Source organism: Grampus griseus (assembly GCF_964374135.1).
Source record: "Grampus griseus genome assembly, chromosome: 4".
Classification (NCBI taxonomy): domain Eukaryota; kingdom Metazoa; phylum Chordata; class Mammalia; order Artiodactyla; family Delphinidae; genus Grampus; species Grampus griseus.
Genome location: NC_138997.1, coordinates 117,275,856 through 117,297,811, shown reverse-complemented (window position 1 = coordinate 117,297,811; position 21,956 = coordinate 117,275,856). Strand labels below are relative to the sequence as shown.

The 21,956-nt window shown below is 35.4% G+C and overlaps 1 protein-coding gene across 11 annotated transcripts in view; it reads right to left on the bottom strand.

The window, feature by feature from the left end:
* ANK2 (ankyrin 2) overlaps nucleotides 1-21,956 on the bottom strand; it is a 242,476-nt gene that overhangs the window by 133,889 nt on the left and 86,631 nt on the right. For 8 of the 11 annotated variants that reach the window (XM_082653618.1, XM_082653622.1, XM_082653624.1 and 5 more), the window contains exons 5-10: nucleotides 17,666-17,764; nucleotides 13,427-13,612; nucleotides 12,953-12,976; nucleotides 9,868-9,966; nucleotides 8,074-8,172; nucleotides 2,076-2,174 (exon numbers count right to left, since the gene is read on the bottom strand). In XM_082653618.1, the coding sequence (XP_082509744.1) occupies nucleotides 2,076-2,174; nucleotides 8,074-8,172; nucleotides 9,868-9,966; nucleotides 12,953-12,976; nucleotides 13,427-13,612; nucleotides 17,666-17,764 (606 nt within the window). The remainder of the gene's footprint in view (nucleotides 1-2,075; nucleotides 2,175-8,073; nucleotides 8,173-9,867; nucleotides 9,967-12,952; nucleotides 12,977-13,426; nucleotides 13,613-17,665; nucleotides 17,765-21,956) is intronic. The other 3 variants (XM_082653621.1, XM_082653627.1, XM_082653620.1) reach the window with 1 other exon arrangement.

The following is a 21,956-nucleotide window of genomic DNA, read 5'->3' as shown; positions in this document are numbered from 1 at the left end:
CAAGTGGGTGGGTCAGGGAGAGAAGGAGACTTTGATCATCTCTTAGATCCACACTGCTTGGAAATTCTGCAACTTCTTTTTTCTGTCATGATGCGTAAATTGGATTTGGAGAAAGCAGTCAGATAAGAGCTAGAAAAGTATAAGGCAAATATGGACCATGTGTCAATGACCTCCCAACTTTAAAATTTTGAGGATAATCTAAATTTATCATCATTGATACTGCCAAAAACAGCTTTAGACTTAATCCTCAGAGAAGGTCAACAGCAGGGATACAAGACAGCCAAGTAGTTCACTGATAATTATTAGTCTAGGTGAGACTCTCATTTTTAAAAATTTAATAAACAAGCTTATAGGAAAAAGCGAAATTAGAAAACATTTGCCCATTAAAAGAAGGGGACTATTGTCCTTTCTTACTAATCAATGCAAATACAGTCACTAGAAAATAACTGTTGACCAAGGATTTAGTTTGGCAGTCATCATATTCAAAGAAGCAGAAATTGTCTGGATAAAGAAGCCAGAATAGGCCAAAGGCCCAACATTCTCAACCAGGAAGGTGATTTCAACAGTGTAGGACAGTCGCAGATTATGCAGCCACAGATGCTTTATGCTGTATCCTTATATATGAATGATATTTGATTTTACAAGAAGGCCATTAAAAATGTTCCATCTCGGTAACCCATGGTCTTCATTAGTGATATGACAATTACTGGCAGATTCTGTAGATGAGATTATTTTATGGTTTGTGCAACAGTATATCTACCTACCCTCAATTTGAGATAAGCCTTTTATTGGTTATAACATGACTAGCCTGAAATTTTGTTATTTCCATTTAAATTTCAATCTGTTTCCTCAAGGAAACTTTCCATAATTATCTTTGCATGACCCAGCCCAAAATGTTACATTTTAAAGACAGATCTCTACAACATTCTCAGTATAGGTATAAGAATAAAAATAACGCAGATGATTTACTTCTCATCTTCATATATTTCTGATTTGAAGCCACCCTTTCATGATCTGCGTGGCACATCTCTAAAGACTGAGTGCATTCTATACAAATTTTGAATGTGTGGGCCAGTTTTGCTCCAAATTATATCAACTAAATATTCAATTAAGATATAATATAAATTAAAAAATATTTGCTGTGTTTGCTGCCTTATTTTTCTCACCTTACCCTAGTAACAGCATCAGTTGATATGAATCATGTTCAGGGGATGGGGGAGATGAAATAGGGGGAAAATATTAAGACATGTCCCTTGTCTAAATTTTTGTTGTATTTAAGGATCCGAGGGTTGTTACATGTCCCATTAAATAACTCTGTGTGATTATCTTCAAATTTCGTCTCATGATATTTTCTGGTAACCCAAAGAAAACCTCCAACAAATCAGCTCATCACTTGGTTTCTATTTATATGGATAAGAGTTTTCCCCATGGTTGGGCATGTTGATGAAATGAGACAAAAAATCCTAGATGTACTGTGCCATAGAGAACAGTATGCTTTTTTATTGGTTCTTTGTAGCTGGCCTATCCTAACTCATGCTTTCCACATCACCTATTAATCCCAATTATAATCAAACAACACCACCAGTGAGTAATTCTTTTTACTAGATATTGTCTATTTTACTAGATATTGTCTAAAGATTGGAGAGCCAAAAGACTTATCTTGTATTGCTACTTGTGCTTCTTTAAAAGACAGTTTTATAAAAGACAGTTTTTATATATATTTTATAGTCATCTCAGAGAATCATAAAAATGTAGACTAATAAAATGTAAGAAATTTCTCACTTATATATAATATTCTCATTCACGTATAATAGACTAATATTTACATTTCCATCTGCAGAGAGAATAGCAGGTAAAAATATAGAAAGAACTTGAAGTTATACATTTAATACATCTTAATGCATTTTTTCTTTTAAATAGTTTAAAAGGTTTGATATCTATTACTCATTCCTTGAACACAAATATTGAGCAACTAGAATACGCTTGGCTGATGCTTTGATTTCAAGAAGAATAGAGATTATCAAAAAAATGTCTTAAAGAGTTTGTTGGATCCCATCTTCCTCATAATGACTCACCTTCGTCCTTGCCAGCAAGGGAGCCCCCCGCTCCAGCAGAAGCTCCACCACTTGGTCATGTCCACTTCTTGCAGCGCAATGAAGGGGCGTCAAGCCATCCTGCCAAAAGAATGAAAGATAGGCCTCAGTTCACTTTTTTTAAAAAAACAAGATTGTATCTACTGCCACCTTGAAGAGAGGGTTTCCAAAACTCAGCCCTAGTGACTCAGTAGATCAGTAATAGAATTGCTATCAGTTAAATAATAAAGAACAGTAAGAGAGAAAACAAGACAGAGATCTCGGCAGAGAGAAAGAGAATGAGAAAGACAGAGACAAAACAGAAAGAGGGAGAGAGCAAGAGAAATCCCATGTGTGGAGGTTTAATGTAAAAAACACTGTGGCTGGTCATGTGTTTGCATATTTAGGAAGATGGAAAAGCAGAGGGTGTTGCATTTGTTGAACTTGAAAGCCCTACCTGCCTGGAGCCACACCCAGAGATTATACTGTTATACTATTTTCCTTCTGGTTGTCCTAACACAACTCCTAAAATTTCTTCTTAATCTAATTTGTCTGTCTTCTCTCTTGAATTGTCATTATTTTCATAAATTCTCCTAAAATGCTCCCTGAGGCTCGTAAAAGGGAAGGGTTATTTTTTCACATTCTTCTAAAGGTTTCCACTCAGATTTTTCATCATTTTACAAAATACATAATTATTTTTCAAAAATTAAATTTAGGGCTTCCCTGGTGGCACAGTGGTTGAGAGTCCGCCTGCCAATGCAGGGGACACGGGTTCGTGTCCCGGTCAGGGAAGATCCCACATGCGGCGGAGCGACTGGGCCCGTGAGCCATGGCCGCTGGGCCTGTGCGTCCGGAGCCTGTGCTCTGCAACGGGAGAGGCCCAACTGTATGTTACGCTATTTATAAAACTTTCTGACCCTGATAACCTCACAGGTAGTTTCTGATTCTAGAGCAATCTCCAAATACCCTCTGTCTTTTGGGTTTTATTTCTCTTATTCATAGTCCAGCCACAATGGTATAAATAAGCCCTTTAATAATCTCTATTCAAATTATCAAATTTGAGTGTGTCATCTGTTTTTGTCTAGGACCTTGATGATAATTATTCCTTGCTTTGTTAAACCTATTTAGCCAGTATTGAGATACTAAACAGACCTTGCAGTTTTGGTTACCTGGGAATTAGCATGAAAAGACTGTCTCTTGAGAAAAAAGTATTGGGATGCCAAGTTATTTTAAAGTTTGCCAAAAGGAGCTTAAGAGACAAACTGTGTGGGCAAAGTGATTAAAATGATGATGCTTTTGTATCTTGTCCTCAGTGCCCTATGGTGGAAACACAGAGCATTGGTTGCTATATAAGTGAAATAGCAGTTAGATACAGCTTGATTTCTCAAACATATTCTTGGTGGGAGCTTCATTGAGATCTAGAGTTTGAGAAATCCAACACAGTAAATGAAAGCATGATGTGCACGGTCCAGCGGGTAGGCCCTGGAATCACAGAGCTCTGGGTGTGAGTCTCAGATCAGCCCGTCATGGGTGAAGCTCTCTGAGGCTCAGCTTCACGATATTTCAAATGAGGATGCTTTTTCTTACCCTGTTTAATTTACAGCATTGTTTGAAAAATGAGGGGATGCTGCCTTACATCATTTTTAAAAAGGTATTGCTTTCTATGGATTACATGAAATATTCATTGGGTAATCACGTTGAAACCTCTAAAATGCTCTCAGAACAACAATAGGAAAATATGGAGAACACTTAATAAACCCGCAAGAACATCAAGTAACAGTAAGGATTAAGTAATTGGGTCTAAATCTTACAGTTTAGTGATGCAGTTTATCTGCTCTTAAAAAGGATATGTGAGTTATATCAAATTCAAGTTGCCCAACATGCTCAATCTGGGTAGATTTTGGATATTTTCTACAAAGTGCAGTGTCTCATTATTGTCCCCCATAAAATCTTTATCAAAAGGTTTTGTATTCAAGAACTTTTAAACTTATTCTTTTAATTTAGTTTTTACTCTTAGAGACTATGATCTGTTCATTATCTTTTTTTTTTTCTTTTTTTAAATTCTTAAGACTGTGTTTGAAGTTTACATTTTCCTCCCCTCCAGAGTCCCCTTCCCTGTGGTCTCTTTCTTCGCTGGAATCAGTTCAAATCACATGGTGATGTCAGTAATTCTTAAAGGGACACCATTCATCTAGCTGGTAACCCACAGCATTAGCTTCTTATGACCATTTCTTTCCTTATCTTTTCCTCTCTTCCCTCTCAGCTTACATTATTCTTCCAGCAATGTATCCTGAATTCTGTGTACTAATATAGGCTCTGCTAATTACTAAGCTGTGTGTCCTAGGTTAAGTTATATAACTCCTCTGGAACTCATTTTTCCCCTTGGTAGTCTCATTCTCAAATGGAGACCTCTATATTTTCTCAACAAGAAAATAATAATACTTTGTAAGTTGTTAGGAAGATGAATTAAGATGGTATTTGTATAGTACTTAGCAGGGTGCCCAGAACATAGTGGGCATATGACAATTGGTAGCCACTATTGTTATTATTTTAATTATTACTCCTAATAACAAATAGCAAGGGTGATCCCTTTTTCTGATGTATTGTTTTTCATTCATCATCCTTTAATGTTTTTTGTATACTTTTATTGTTTTCATTGAAATATGTATTTCAATATTTTAGCCATAATCCTTACAGGAAGTATTTCCACATTTAAATAAAAAATAAATTTAAAAATAAAAAATGAATAATGCCTTTAATAAAACTTGAATTAATAATATCATTTTAGCTATAACGTTTCTGTTTTAACATTAAGATGAGGTTTTCCAGATACCAGAAAACCAGGGCTCTGGTGAAAATGTCTCAGAGTTTCACACTAGATTCTAGTCAATGATGAGAATGCCAATGAGATGCAAAATGTCTCAGTGATTGACACAGTGCTGGTGAAAGTGGTGGAGAAACTACGGCTATGATTTTTTTTTTAATTACCCCAAAGCCTTTATATATCTTGCTCTTCTCCTAATAATGAAAACATTATAAGTGACAAAATAATAAGACCAAGGGAAAATCTTTGATGGAACATACTAAATTCAGAATGTTTATGACTAATTTGACTGCTAGGGGAAATTGAGACCTCTGTGAAGAAAATGAAACAATAATATTAATATTATTTGAAATTCCCTATAAAGACACACTATTGTGTTACCTAAAAAGATAGTCAAAAACAAGTATAACATTTTTTAATTTAAAAATATATTTTTAAAGGACAAAAGAAAAAGCAAACCATATTCCCTTAGTAATCAAATATTATAGTTCCAAAAATATATATATATTATAGTTCCAGAATTGGCCTCCTGATTCCAGACCACAGTACTGCATTTCAGTATTTACCTCCTACTTGATTTTACTTTTGGTAAGAAGGATACAGGTCTGATAGTTATAGCCAAAACTGAAAGAACCTAACTGTTTTTAAAATCCTACTGCTTAGAGATGAGGAAGTATTTTCACTTACAGGGAAAAGCTCAGCACCACCTTCATTATTGTGACTGATCCTTAGGGTGCACTGGAAACAGTTTGCACACACTAGTGAGAGTCAATGTTTTGCATGTCTTTTCCCAATTCTGCATTCAGGGATACCATATTGGTAGCTCCAATTGGCCATGGTGAAAGTATGGAAGTATTTACACCATGGAAATCATCAAAGGCAAAGGTGACAAATCAGAGCTTTTTATTTTATTTTTTTGAAGAGCTGATTATTAAATTTTTACCAGTACACTGCTAACCTAATCCCTTGGGTACTGTTGATTTGCATCTCTGAGTAAAGGGATATAGTCTGTCTTGTTAACTACTGTTATCTCTAGGGTTCACAACACCAAGTAGGAAATCAATAATTATTTGTTTAAGGAAGAAATGAACAGAATGTCGGTACAATGTATAATTAGAAAATCCATTTTCATTTTATAAATTCTTGAATGAAATTCCATTTATTTGCTATATCTAAAGGCTAAACCTGATGAAATACAGTCCAAATATTCCCTTCAAGAATAATTAACCAAGGCTTACATTTCATTGTTAAATTGCTCCAGGACAATTAGTTAATGGCAGAACTAGCATAAGAATCCATTTCTCTCCATTTCTTAGTACTCTTTCATAAAAAAACAATGTCTATTTGGAGTTAGACTTTTAAATTGTATATGCAAATGTATGTAGGGAATGCAAATTAGAGCATCTTTTAAAGAATAAAGCAAATATTGTGACAATCAATAAAAACAAAATCAATTGCCTCAATAATGAATGAATACTCCAGAAAAGCATTAATAAGAGCAATGTGCATCCTTAAGACATTGACCAAGATAAAAGTTTTTTGCATTTACAAAGTGCTGTCTTTCCACTGGTACTCTCAATTATTAGAGTCTCAAGAGAAACAGAAAGGTGAGTGTAAAGGGACTCATTATGTTAGAAATGTACTTAAAGGAGGAGGTACAGAAACTCTTTCCTTTAAATATAGAGAACAAGTAAGCAAAGCATGCAGCATTATATGTAATTGTTCCAAATTCTGCACACCTACAACATAGCAAGGGAAAAGGCATGCCATCAAATCAAAGGGTAGAAACCATATAAAATTTTGATGCAAAGACAATGGACACCACAACAAAGATCTTGATAGACAAAGCAAACCACTCCAGTACTCCCACATGATAATATGACACAAGTGCTCTGGACCAAATGTCTTAGAGAAATGAGATTAAGAAAGCAACATTTCCTGAGGTCATTAAAACCCAAAATGTATAGTCTGGGACTGGTGTAGTTTCTAGAAGCTCAGAGATGATAAGGTTTATTAAACAAAATATTTGTTAGCCTCAAGATTTGCAAGGGAATTAAATTAGATCCTTATTCCTTGGACTATGAGAATGCAAAGTCCCAGAATTAAACAAAGTGAAGATAAAATATCACAAGGGACATATTCTATCTACTAACTTCACAGACTTCTTCCACCATATATTTCAAAATTTTATATAATAGGAATGTTTAAAGTTTTACTTAAGTCTATGATTAATCAAGTCTACTCCAGAGAATTAATATTAAAGTACAAGACTAGTTTAGTTTAATGTTTAAGCAAGTAATTGTGCATAATTTCCATTACATAATAAAAAATTATGAGTAGCTAAGTAATTTACTTAACGCCACTTAAAAAATACCTAAGAGTTGATTCTCAAACGACCCTATGAAGTAGGTAGTATTATAGCCTAAGCTCAGAGAAGGCAAGTAAATTGCCAGTGTCATTCAGCTTGTAAGCAGTAGAAGCAGGCTTTGAAATTAGGTAATCTGCATTCAAAGTCTGCACTTTCAACAGGTGTACTGTCCTGCCTATCTCATTATTTATTTGTTGGGAGTATGTAAAAACTCAGAATTATATTTAACTCAACAAGTTTGAAATGAATGAAGGGCACTGCCTCTTAGCGAGTTGACATGAGTAAAAGTGCAACATAATAAATATGCCTTTTTTTCCATAAGCATAATAGGAGATCTCCTGCTCAGATCCCTATAGCATAACCACTTAAGAAAAATGATTTAGGAGCTGAAAAGTTCGAAGCAAAAGATTTTCAACATGTATTAAAATATTTTACATAAAAACCACACTCTCATAGCTTAATGTATGCAAATGAGTTTGGGTTCTTGATACTTACAGCTAGCCAAATCAGAGATGAGTAAGTTCAATCTTTGATCTTTGTTCCATGAAAATCAATAAGCAAGGACTTGAAAAACTGTCTCAATGAGAGAGGCTAGCATTCTGTTTCTCCAGGCACTTACGAGCAAACATTAATTCCACTTTACATATGATGTGCAACCTTTAAATGCTGTATGAGGTTTAAATCGAATCCAAGAAAGCAATTTCCTTGAAAACACATTGCCTGTGTTTAGGGACTGGTATTTTAAAGTGTCTGCTAAAAGAATACAAAAAATAATAATGGTAGGAAATTGAAAGAACAGAGATACTCACCCTGGTTTTGGCATCGATCTGACCACCACGATCCAGTAAGAGCTTCACCATGTTTGTATTTCCCCTTTTGGAAGCCACATGCAGAGGAGTGATTCCATTCTACACCGTGGAAAGACCAAACAAGAGCATGTTGGGTATGACAGGGCATGATGGTGATGGCTTCGTATTAGCACAAAGGAGATTGTGACCTATTTTGTAATTTTATCTGAGGTTTCTATGGTTTCACAATGCTTTTGATTTTTAAGGAACAAAAAAAGCACACAAAGCGCTGTAGAGAATGATAAATGCAATGAAACTGCATAATTAAGTTAGTCAATAACTACAACATATGTACTGAATGTACACATCACAGTCAAGAGACAAAGGGAGCACTTTGGCATAATACTCAATAGAAACAAAATTTCAGATCCTACCTAGATAGAGCCCTAGGCTAAAGTCTAGCTTTCTTATTATAACACTTATGTACTTAAAGATTCTGGGATCCCAAAGTTTACTATGCTTAAAAATAGAGTACACATATACATATCAATACCCAATGTAAAAGTGATTATTAAAAACACCTTCTTCAGAATAATTCAGTATGAAAAACTTGAGAATAACTCAATGTAGTTTCAGAGAAGAAGACTTCTAAGGACAAAAATACTATATACATGAATTATATGTATTTCTTTCCTTGGCTATCATATACCATTATTAGGTCAAGGATGTGTACCTGATTTTTTGGTATGTTATGATTTTGCAAATATTCAAGTACTGCATTTACTGATTCATATTAAGTACACTGAGTTTTATAATTGTCATGTAAGTGAACTCTTTCCAGTGAAAGCATACCATTAAAACTGTAACACAACATAATGTGCTTTTACTATTTCAGTAAGACTCCTCATATGAGCAAATTTTCAATTTATTAAAAAATATATATATATATCCCGGGACTTCCCTGGGTGGCACAGTGGTTAAGAATCTGCCTGCCAATGCAGGGGACACGGGTTCAATCCCTGGTCCGGGAAGATTCCACATGCTGTGGAGCTGCTAAACCCATGCGCTGCAACTACTGAGCCTGCGCTCTGGAGCCCGCGAGCCACAATTACTGAGCCCGTGTGCCACAACTACTGAAGCCCGCGTGCCTAGAGCCCGTGCTCGGCAACAAGAATCCACGGCGATGAGAAGCCCGTGCACCGCAATGAAGAGGAGCCCCTGCTCGCCGCAACTAAAGAAAGCCCGCATGTAGCAACGAAGACCCAACATAGCCAAAAAAAAAAAAAAAAAATCCCTGTCAAATTGTATGCCCTATAGTCACTGTTAGGACATACTATAAATGTAGTTATACATTTTATACTTAATGTTTTAACAGTTTAATTTTTTATCGACTTGAAGCTGCTTGTTCATGATTCGTGGTGTGACCTTTAAATGTAACTGCTCATACTGATGTCAGAATCAACATCTTCCTTATTGCAAATGATTTGCGTGCATGTGAACTGACACACTATTTTTCACGTGTTGGGTTGTGACGACTTCCTGTGATTTGAAGGGAAAAAAATGGAAAATCTAATATCTCCAGCACAGATAAATCCAGGTAAGGAAAAGGAAATAAAATCTTTATCATTGTTAATGTTTACTTTAGTAAAATGTGAAATTCTCTGGTGGTGCAGTGATTAGGACTCCACACTTTCACTGCCAAGGGCCCGGGTTCAATCCTTGGTCAGGGAACTAAGATACCGCAAGCTGGGCCACATGGCCAAATAAAATAAAATAAAATAAAATAAAATAAAATGAAACTATTTTAATCCATACCCTGGCTGTGAAGTCCACAGCAGCTCCCCGGTTTAGAAGAAGAGTTGCCACATTGACGTTTCCATAGTGGGCAGCGATGTGCAAAGGGGTGAAACCACTCTGTGGAAAGCAAAGAAAATGACAGTCAGTAAAGCATTTCACCTCTGTATGTTGCAGTCACTGGATTAGAGAAGAAAATCACATCTACCTAATACGTGAACAATGCAATTCAGATCATAAATGCTTTATAAGACTTTTTAAGTTTCAGTGCTATTATTTAAATTTAGTGGTAAATAAGTCAACATATAAACAGGTAAATAAATATCCTACATTTCTTGGCAACATTATTTCCAATTACATTAATTTATTTATGAGATTTGTTATCTGTATGAAACCATGTTTCTTGAGTTGATTTAGCTTTAGAACAAAACGATATGATTAAACAGCATATTTTTTCAGCCATAGAATTAATATAATTATGAATAAAAAATGTTTTCTCCAGAGAAAATCTCAAAACTTCTCTTTTTTTCATTTGTTTGTGTTTTAGTTTGGGTGTTTTTTAAAATGAAAAACAGCATTGGTTGATGTTGTATCTTTGGAACTATGAAAATATTGTGAGAAATTCTTACAGAACATATACAATTCATCTTACATCATTTACACTGTCCTGACATTTCTATCCTCTTTAACAACTATGTTTAGTCAGACTATATTGTTATAATAAAAAAAAGTTAAAAAAATTAAACAATATACTTGGAATTAATATGAATATAAAATAAAGAAAAAAATTAAGTGGAACCCAATTTTGAATGTTAATTAAACCAAACTTTATCAATAAAATAAGATTGATGTAGAATAAAATAAGCAAGTTGAATCAATTACATGAGCATTAGAGAACAGTTTACTATCAGAATGTTTTAAAAATGAGTCTGAAAATCTTAAATGGAAGAAAAGCATATTTCCTTTCTTCGTTTTTCTAATGAAAATTTAGTTAGAAATCTGCCATTTTCACAGTAGAAGCATATTAATTCTTTTCTTATTAAAGTATGAAAAGAGGCATTATTCTTGCTCTCCATAATATTCACTGCTTAATAAAAGATTATAGGAAAAATAAAGACTGTTCCTGTAAAACTGGATATTAAATCCTGCAGTTTTGAGGATACTTTGCATTGTTCTCTTTTATTTGAAATGAACTTTGATGTGTATAATACTGTTTCTAAGAAACATTATCTAAATCACAACCATTATTTTTCTATTCACTTGATATATAGAGTTTGGTGGCTTTATTTTTAAAATGGCCTAAAGAAGCATCCAGATACCTTAGGTAATAGAAATTCCTCTGTGCTATCAGCCAAATTAGCTGCAAATAATTTCTGACTGTAGCAAATCAAGACACAAAATAAGAATAGTAACTATCAATCCAAATCCTACTCCTGCGGTCATGATATTTTTATTTTGTGTCTACATGATGGCAAATACTAATGTCAATATAGAAGAAAAAAATCAGTCTACAACTTGGCTGTTATTTTATAAAATGTCAAGCTTTAGTATTTTAGGAAATAATTCACTAGATGTTTTTCATTTTTATCTTGATATTTCCTGTCACCCAGTTATATCCTGAATATGCATCTTTTATTCAAGTTACAATTTAATTTCAGAAAAACATAGTGACTGCTGATGAATCATTTTCAAATTATTCAAGTATAATAATATTATTTTTCCTATTTGCAGAAATAAACTAATTTATCTTCTGACACAGCCTCATTGAAAATCCATGATGATGCCTCAGGCTGTGACTCTTGGATCAACACGAGGCTGGTATAAGCCCCTCAGAGGAACTTTTCCCTGAGTAACGTGGAGGTGGAAGGCTCAGGTCACCCTCCTACAGGACTATTGAGGGAGGGGTTTTCCCTCTTTGTTATTCTATTGTCCCCGAAGAAATATTTCTAACTCAGTCTGTATCTACTCAAATAGCTGCTTTCAGCATAATGATTAGAGCCAATACTGCTTTAAAAAATGTAAACGATTACCAAAAATCACCTACAAAAGAAAGGTATTAAAATCAGTAATTAAGATATATCAATTTGTATGATTCCAGTCTTGAGCAATTTCACCAAGCAGTTGGGCTTTTAAAAAAAAATCTGTGACCTAAGTTCCACACACAGATATGGAACAGAAGAAATGATATGAATAATTCAAGTATATTCACATCTCAATGGGTAAATTTGTCGATAAACAAGATATTAGGTTTAGAAATACACTGCTCTCGGTAAATACTAAGTGTAAATGCTCAAAACCCCCATAGGCCCACAACCCAGTGATCATATGAGATGTTAGTCTAAAGAATTCCCTCAGCAAAGTGAAAATCAACCTACATAAGCAGTCGCTTGCTTTTGAAAGTTAATTTTTATAATATAGGTTAATTTTTATAATATACTTTCAACGTTTGTGTTAGTGCCTCTTATACCACACACACACACTCTCTCTCTCTCTCTCTCTCTCAGAGGCTTCTGAACCAAATACTCCTGTTGATTTTGTTAACTGATGGGACTTATTTAGGTATGTGGAAAATAGATGATTTCATGACAACTATTGTAAGAGCAAGATAAAAGTAAATGCTTTGCTCATGATAGGCTCAATATCATTACTGATTATATACAGTGTGGTAAAAATAAAGACAGAATAGAAGGGCAACTGCAATTAGGTAAGAGGATGAAACAGTGGCAGAGAAACCTCCTTAAATTACACTTCACTAAATTCTAAATGGAGAATTCTCATTAAGAAAGGAGGTCACATCTCTTATTGGCCAAAAGTTAATAATAAAGCTCACTTAGTAAAATACATATTACGGAAGAGTCTTGTTTCATGCTCTACTCTAATAAGCTACTTAACGTTTCACTGATTAAATAATGCTTCAAATACATGCTATATTAAAAATTTTGAATTATCTATCCACTTGCCTTAATTATGGGCAAAGTTTCCAAATTAATTAATTTCCTAATAATGAAAATTCCAATCATTAGTATAAATTAGTGAGCATTTATTCTAATTGGACAAAAAATAAAATAAAAACAAGGTATATTTTGATATAACCGCAATACTGTACCTCGGTTGTCCTATTCACCATCATCTGAAGCGGTGTTGTGTGGGAAAAAGAGGGAAGATATTACACAGTGCAAAAATTAAGGAAACAATCAATCTGTTCTCTCAGTTGAATATACTGTTCCAGCATGCCAAAATGCATTCTACTGAAAAAAGACAACTATAACATTATACAATTATATCTTTCTAATTCTGCTTCTATTATTTTTTTTACCACAAATAGAAATAGAATGAATAAGCAGATTTCTAAAAAACTGAACCTCACCTTTTATAGAAAATTATCTTGAGGTTTTTTTCTGTTTTCTTACTGTATTCAACAGACAGTCCCCTTTTTTTCTGAAATACCTCTGAAAGTAAATTCTCTCTTTTGATGACCAGAAGGAATTTTGCCTTATCACCATGGCCTACTTCTTTATCATCTCCCAGGAGGAATCTGGTGGCCGAAGAGTGCCTTTCCACAAATGTATGAAGCTTTTACCTTGGATTGTACGTCAGCGTTGTGATCGTTCTGAAGCAGGAGTGCAGCAGATTTGGTGTCATCTTTCCTAGCTGCAATATGCAGAGCTGGCAGCCTTACTTTCCCTTTGGTGTCATTCTCCAAGAGGATGGCCACTGCCTGGTTGTGTCCTTGCTGGAGTGCCACCGCTAGGGGCGTAAAGCCATCCTGGTAAAACAGAAGAAAAAATCTTCCATCAACTTTTGGAAGCCTGGGATTCAACTCCAAGAAATAGTGCATCTAATTTTCACATTAATGATGAAGACTGACAAGAAAAATGAAAGGATTAATTATTACTGTGAAGATTAAAGCAAATTATCATCACTTGTTGTACTATGCACTGGCTTCATCAGATTTTTTAAAATATCCATTCTATTTATTTTTTAAAACATCTGCATTTCCTAACAAAGCGTAATGCACACAGGACGTATTCAAATGTGTTTTGAATATGAAAATAAAAATTAGAACCAACCTTAAGTAATGCCTGCTTATGGAAAGGAAAATGTGGGAAGGGTAGAAATAATGGAGAACAAGTCTGACTGAGAATCAAAGATATGGTAGCCAAGACAGGGAAATAAATTACATGATTAACTATTGGAAGGTGCTAAATATCTCACAACAACTGTTAATGGAATGGTCTGTTACCAATTAATTTGGGAAGTTTAGGACATCATATGATCTAAAATTCTTTGGCAAATAAGGCTAATTCATTAAGTTTTCACTTAGCTGAATTGTATATTATTTAAATCATTTAGATATAAAATTGTGCTAAGTAATGTAAAGAAAATCAGTCTTTCAATTAGAAACTTAACAAACAATTAAAAAAATAACAAAGATCGGGGCTTCCCTGGTGGCGCAGTGGTTGAGAGTCCACCTGCCGCTGCAGGGGACACGGGTTCGTGCCCCGGTCCGGGAAGATCCCACATGCCGCGGAGCGGCTAGGCCCGTGAGCCATGGCCGCTGAGCCTGCACGTCCGGAGCCTGTGCTCCGCAACGGGAGAGGCCACAGCAGTGAGAGGCCCGCGTACCGCAAAAAAAAACCAAAAAACAAAAAACAAAGATCATCAAAGTTAGAGGAGCCTTAGAGGTAGATGGATAACCACATTAGAAAAATTAGAAGCTATGTTTTCTCTCTAGAAACAAGTATTCAGCAATGGAAAGGTGATGAATAAGTAGAAAAAATATACCTATATATTCTAGGCTCTGTTAATGTGAAAACCTCCTTTAATTCACAAAAGCTTGAAAATAAGTCTCAGTTAAATGTTTCCATTCACAGAAGAGATGAGGGCAATTGGATATGGTACATCTATTGAATATATTCCAGAGACAATGGCAATTTATCAGCATCTAACTACTCCATTTGTTTTCAACAGTATTTTTTTAAAAGGTAACTGTAGACTTCGGAGGGAAAATCATTTCCCTCAAATGCATCATATCATATATGCACTACCACAGTAAGAGTTGAATTTTTTAAATTAGAATTGAATTTTAAATAAATACATTACTTAACGGAATGGAAGAGTAAAGCATGTAGTGTTGTAAGATGAAAGAGAGTAGCCTAAATTTAGAACTTTGTTTGGCACAAATTAAGCCCTCTGTGAAGGAGGAAAGAACAGGCTCATTATCATGCACACATTTAATTTGATTCCCCCCTGCAACACTGGGATAGTTTATATTAAAATAATGTGAACTTTATTTTTTCTTAGAGACAAGGCATTTGCTGACAGCACAGAACCTAATTAAAAAGTTTTTAGCCTTCAATTTTGGTAACATTCAGGAAGAAGGAAGAAAGCAGAGAATTATAAAAATGGTACTGGACAGACAGAGAACTCCTTTGAGAGAATTTAACTTTGGACCTCCACCACACGGATTTCATTCTAACCTACACTTCATGGGAGAAGGGTAAAGATTTGAAATGATTTTTGAAGTACCTTCACCAACTCTATGAAAAGGAAACCTATATTAAAAATCTGTAGCTTAATTTTTCATCATTTATTTACCAATGCTAATTGCTATAATTACGGGAAATTTCAACACTTTAAATATTTCTTTTCAAACATGAGTTTCATTGCCATACTGAATGATCTCACAATTATCTGATTTTTAAAGTGGTCACAATGTCTTGATTAGTAACTAAGTTTTGCAAATTAGGGCTACTAATGGGTTCAGGGTAAGTGTCTTCTTTAGGTATATTCATACATGTACATACAACCGTAGAAGGTATTTAGCAATATAGCCTAAAAGATCAAATAGTAATCAACCATATAGCCCTATGAAGATGTTATTCATTCACAAAATGATAGACTAAAGGGAACATGCCAAGATTTTTCCATTAGTGTATTTCCTGATAACCATTCGGGCCAGTGGTATGGAATTAATCAACTAAGTTCATACATATCCAGTCAGGGAAAATTAATTTTACTTATTTAAATGATTAAAAAACAAAACAGATATATGTTTGTTTAGAGGCATATATGTGTCTAAACTAGGATTCAAAACCTCATGTGATTTACTTGCAACAGTCATATTTCTTTGTGGAAATAAGAGACAGTTTTAATTCTCTGAGAATCAGAGTGTAACACGGACTCCACTGATGCAACATACATAAAAGGATATTTCTGGAAGCAGAGTGAGATGCTACAGGGGTCCAGACCGGAGGAGTCTTGAGAAAGCTGACAATGCTGTCAGGCAGCATTTCCCTAAATCATACACTAGAAAAGTCTATTTGGTGAGTAGAACTCTGTAGTGTAAAGGTTTCTCTAGATAAATGATTCTGCTTTCAAGGAAATAAAGTAAAACAAATGCATATTTCCATGGTTTGGTACATTTCTCAGAGGTCCTAATGCAGAGATATAGTCTCGTACTGTTATCCAAGCTTTGCCTGAGGATATTCACGTGCTACTCATTGACAGAATTAATGTCTCAGAAAGTCATAAAATCATAATCATAAAAATCGCGCTGTACTCATGTGGTAAGAGTGTAAAATCTGTGTGTGCTTAGTAGAGAACGTGAAATCGTTTCATACTACGCAGTCGTGTTTTCCAGTCATAAACAGGAAATGTGGTCCCATTAATAGTGATGTCTTGGGATTGTTTTTAACTAATGAGAGTAGGCTGTCAGAAAGTTATCACCAGGCTCCATAAAAAGTTTTCTCTCAAAGGGCCTGGACATGAATTTAACAGATTATAAATGACCTCTCTCCACAGTGCAGGGTAGAAGAGATTTCATGTTTATTTCACCTAAAGACTTAATTGTCCAGAAAGGAGGCCATATTAGACATTAAAAGTTATCAGGATAGTTTCTGGGTGACAGCCATCTATCTACCAGTCACCTTTCACTCCAGGGCAGGAGTTTTAAAATTTTATCCGTGGAGCCACAGAATGTGACATAGGAAAACTAAAGCCTGGTTGCTTTTGGGTGAGGAGAGGCATGTCCCAAAGGAGCTCTCTTCCCCTCCTCTCCTGTGTCACCTACTCCCAACCTTCTAGTGGCCCCTGAGGCATTTTCTCCAAGCTCTAAAGCATCCTAAGCATCACTTAAAAATCACTGTTCCAAACAATCACTGAACTCCCTCCTTAATCTGTTTAGGCAGAAATGAGAAGGAAAATACAAAGTAGGTTCGGCTTATTGGAGAACACACACAAGAAAAGGAAAGTGATGTTCTAAGTTGGCCCATTCCAACCCCTTTTTATGCCTAGATGGCCTGAATGTTTTGAGACTGGATTGATTTTGAACATTCTATTCAGTTGTTGCCATAATCAGTCACACAACCACATATCATAATTTGTACTTCATAAAATATGAACAGCTTCCTGATGACATATTTCTCATGAAATTGTGTGAACATAAATAACTCTGAATTCTTGCTAATCATTAAAAAACTTTCCTTTAAGGAATTGCATTAGATCCTAACAAAGATAAAACAGTGATGAAAAGAGATGGATAAAATTTACTATAAATTGATTTTAGAATAGTATAAAGCTCCCAAAAGCTAGAGAATGGCAAACTGATGGAAGCGTGATTTCACGTAAGAATAAATTGACATGAATCCCAAATCAAGGCATAAACTCATTGAACTGTGTGCACTGGGTCATTCGTTCATGGCCACTGTTGTAGATTACAATAGTAACATGAACACTCGTAGGATAAAGGTAATGGAGACCCTTTGCATCTGGATACAAAGAACATGGACATTAAGATCAAAGAATTCAAGTGTCTTACCTCAGTAGCAGTGCTCTGATTAGCTCCATTTTCCAGCAAATATTTTACAACATCAATGTGGTTCTCTTGGGCAGCCATGTATAAAGGAGTGAAGCCATTCTGAGGACAAACAGTGAAAAAGGTATCTTCAACCATTTGTAAAGTTTAAACCAGGGAAGAATACATGACAAAGAAAGAGAGAATACTATGAAGCAAAACTTTGAAATGGTGAAACATATAGCATACCTTCACACTGAAGAAGTCATACATGCACTTACCATCAGAAAACTAGACAAATCAAAGTTAACCAATTCCCACACACAATTTTTGAAAGAATGAGGAGAAAGGGAAGAAATATCCCCCTCATTTCCTGCCTTCATTTCAGCACCAGAGATTCACATTTCTTATCACCCAACACTGTGTTAAAAACTAAAGATATTTAGTATCTTAGTATCTATATAATTCTATAATATATATCATTCATTATATATAATATCTATATAAAGTAATATTTATGTAGTATCACCTATATTTGTCAATTCATAAACTATTTAAACAGATGACGATTATCTTGAATATATACATTTCAACACCCTTAAAAGTATAAATTATTACTCATATCAGAATAAGCTGAGAGATTGCAAAGCTGATTGAAAACTTTTAAAATCTGTATTTCAATGTTCTGCTTGAGGTAGCATGATTTATACTGAACATCTTTACATTACTTTTTAAAAGCCATTCTGAAATTCTATCATTCATTAATTCTCATATTCATTTATTCAATTATTTAATAAAAATCCAAGCACTGGTAGCTGGGCCATCACTGGGAAACAACAATAAACAAGACAGACATCTGCCCTCATGGAGTACATACTACGGTAATATGATAACGTTATGTAGTCATAGTTTTTTTTTTTTAAAGCACTGAAATTTTGTAACATGAGTTTGAAACTAAGTATAAACTGGCATATTTTCTTTTCATTAGATCCTTTGCAATATATAATACTTCATTAAGGTAAAAACCCACAAAACTTTATTTAAAAAAGAAAACTTGTGAAATAATTCATCAACTCTCAAAACATAGCATTCTCTTAAAATTATGTCAGAGTCTTAAAGACAGTTGATTACTTTAAAAATTCCACACATTAATGAGAATGAGTAAAAACATAGATGAAACTTCAGGTATTTCCAAAAATTTATAAGGAGAGAAAAATTTTTTTCTTTTTTGAAAAATTCTTCTGTATACCTTGTATAAGTGTGGAAACATTATTCAAAATGGTCAAGATAGAGCAAAATACAGAGTATACAAGTAGAACACGAAAAGTAACTTTAAATTTGATTACAAAAGAAAATCTGTACGTTTCAAATGATGGTGGAAAATTTAAAACTAAGAAACATTACAAACGGAATGAACTGACAATTTTGTAGGATTCAGGAAAAACTTGCTAGCTGGAGAGCATATTTTTTAAAACACAGAAAATAGGTGAAACCTTGTGTATTTTAAGAACTGAAGAGGTGGCGGAAGGATGGAATTAGAGATTCAAAGGAAGGGAAAGCCAGTGAGGATGGTTAAAAACATTGAGTGGGTGTGGAATGGGGCTCTTTCACGACAAGTAAAAGGCAGGGATGCAAAAAGAACTTTGAACAGAATAAAACAATTTGCTTATGTGTTTCCCTCTGACAGAATCTTGTGTGTAGATCAGAAGAAAGGGAAATAGACTGTGGTTACCAGATGAATAGGGGAAAAGAGAGATGAGCCATCCCTAGGCTCTTGTCCTGGGTCCTAAACTTTAGACGGACCTCTTCTAGCTGAGCTGGGCAAGGGATCCAGAGGGCCAAGGGGCATGCCCATCCTGACCCTGCAGCTCCCCTGCTTCCAGATCACACACCAGACACGAAACCACCCAGAGTTCCTGCCCACACAGCCCCAAGTGTGGTTCCAGTGCTGGCTCAGATTTCTTCCTTGGGTTCATCCTCCCAAGGGTCCACGGGTAGGCATACCCTACAGTAGGCTGAATAACGCCCCCAAATATGCCCACATCCTAATTGCCAGAACCTGTAAGTGTTACCTTAATGGTAAAAGGAACTTCGTAAATGTGATTAAGTTAAAGATCTTGAGATGGGGAGATTATCCTGAACTATCCAGGTAGGCTTGATATAATCACAAAAGGTTTTTATAAGAGGGAGGCAGGAGGTCAGAGAGAAGATACCACACTGCTTCTCACTTGCAGCCTCAAGTAGGAACCAGAAGGGCCAACACCTTGGTTTTAGCCCTGTAGAACTGCTTTTAGACTTCAGACTTCTAAAATTATACAAGAATAAACTTGTGTTATCTTAAGCCACTGAATTTGTGATAATTTGTTACAGCAGCAACAGGAGTCTAATACACACTCTTAGAGTCGTTTGTGAGGGAGGGTGGAAGTTAGGAGATGAACAGAGCTTGAACGTGCAGGCTGGGGTGTGTACACCTTTACACATGATGCTCTTGTGGTGTGGATGGAGCAGGGGATGAGGAGAGGAGAGGGGCCAGAGTGCAAAATCAGCCCCAATCTGCATGGAACGAACTCCAAGGTTTCTAAGAAGTCTAAATTTAGACCTATCTTATTGCTAGAAAGATATATTTATCAAGGTAGGAGGATAGGAGAAAGTTATTTTATAGTTTATTAGCTTGACATATAGCTTTTAGTTTTAAAAATATACTGTAAGTGGACCTCTTTTGCAGTCTTGTCCTGGGCCCTGCAAGCATTAATGGTGGGCTAGAGTAATAGAGAAAGAAAAGGGAAAATATAAAAAATAGAGAAATGTCAGGGCTGACAACATATAGTATCTGGTGGGGAAAGGGCAGTGACAGACAAATGATCAGGCCCTCGGTTAGAGGGCATCATGAATACCATGTGCTCCTTGTGCCACAACCTCAGCATGCAAGGGCTTCCAGCAGAGTGGGATGCACGTATAAAGAACGATAAAAATAAAAATGATTTATTGAACTTCTGCTCTATGCCATTCACTGTGGGAAATGCTTTGACTCTACTGCTTCAAATCACCATGACCACATGCTCCAGTTTCCCCACGACAGTCTAAGTTTATGCATAGTTATCTTGGAGTAATTATTAATAGTATCTCAGTTTGGATGATAAATTAAATGGCCCAGCATCATCTCTAATCCTTAGAATAGTGCTGTAACATTGGTATTATTATCCCCATTTGAAATAAGGCAGCTGAAACTCAAACACTTAGGTAACTTGGTCAAAGTCTCCCAGCTAATAAGTGAACTGGAAGTGACAGACAGGAGCCAGTACGTGGACAGCCTTCTTCCCCATAAAGGAGCTGGGATTTGATCATGTGGATGTGTGGTTCGCAGCCTGGCTGTGTTATAGAATCTCCTGTGGAAACTTGTAAGAATGCCTAGGGACCACCTTGCCTCTCCTGAATTGTAGTCTCCATACAGGAAGCCAAAGTACATGCCTTTTTTAAAAAAGCTCCATTTTAAAAACTGCCCCAAGGACATTGTTTTAGGTGATGCAGAACAACTGAATGGTTTTGGGCGGGGATCACATATGCATTTTGGAAAGTTCACTCTGGTGACCACAGATGCCTTGGTTTGGGATGGCAGGATTCAAGAATGGAAGTAAGGGATTAATCAGCTTTTGCAATATTTGCGATAGTGTATTTAAGTGATGAAGGTAACATGAGCTAAGACAACACCTTGGCTAGAAGAAGGGGGAGCTATTTACTGTTACTAAATGTATGAAGTGAGAAGGCAGTAAAGATTTACTACAGGTCCTAAAGATGTGGGAAATTATCCTTCCTTAACTTACTGATGCTATTTAACAAGAACTAGTCCACCAGAGAATGTGAAGCACACCTCTGGGTAATTGGGAAAGGGCATGGCAGCACTTTAACACCATTGTAAATTTTATAGGAAAGCTTTTATCTTCCCACATAAATAGGTCAACCACACAGGATTATTGGCTCCTGTGTCCATGTACCCAAGTGCTTTCCAATATATTATGTCTCCACGTTTTTCTAAAATGGTCTGGCTGCAGGTAGGTATGAAAGTATATGCATTTTCTCCTTTTTGATATAAAAAAGTCAAAGAGATCCAGAGCCCAGGTTGATACTGGAAGTATGCATACAAGAACAGCATTATTTGTTGTTAGGGTAATTCCAGGGTGACCAATAGGTGCCTCTACCAACTGGTTACTAAATATTTTGAACATTATCCCTCTCCATGGCAAATTATTAATTATTTGCCATTCATTTATATTTATTCACTAAAACTGCGTTTGGTGACTCTTCACTGCTAGGCATT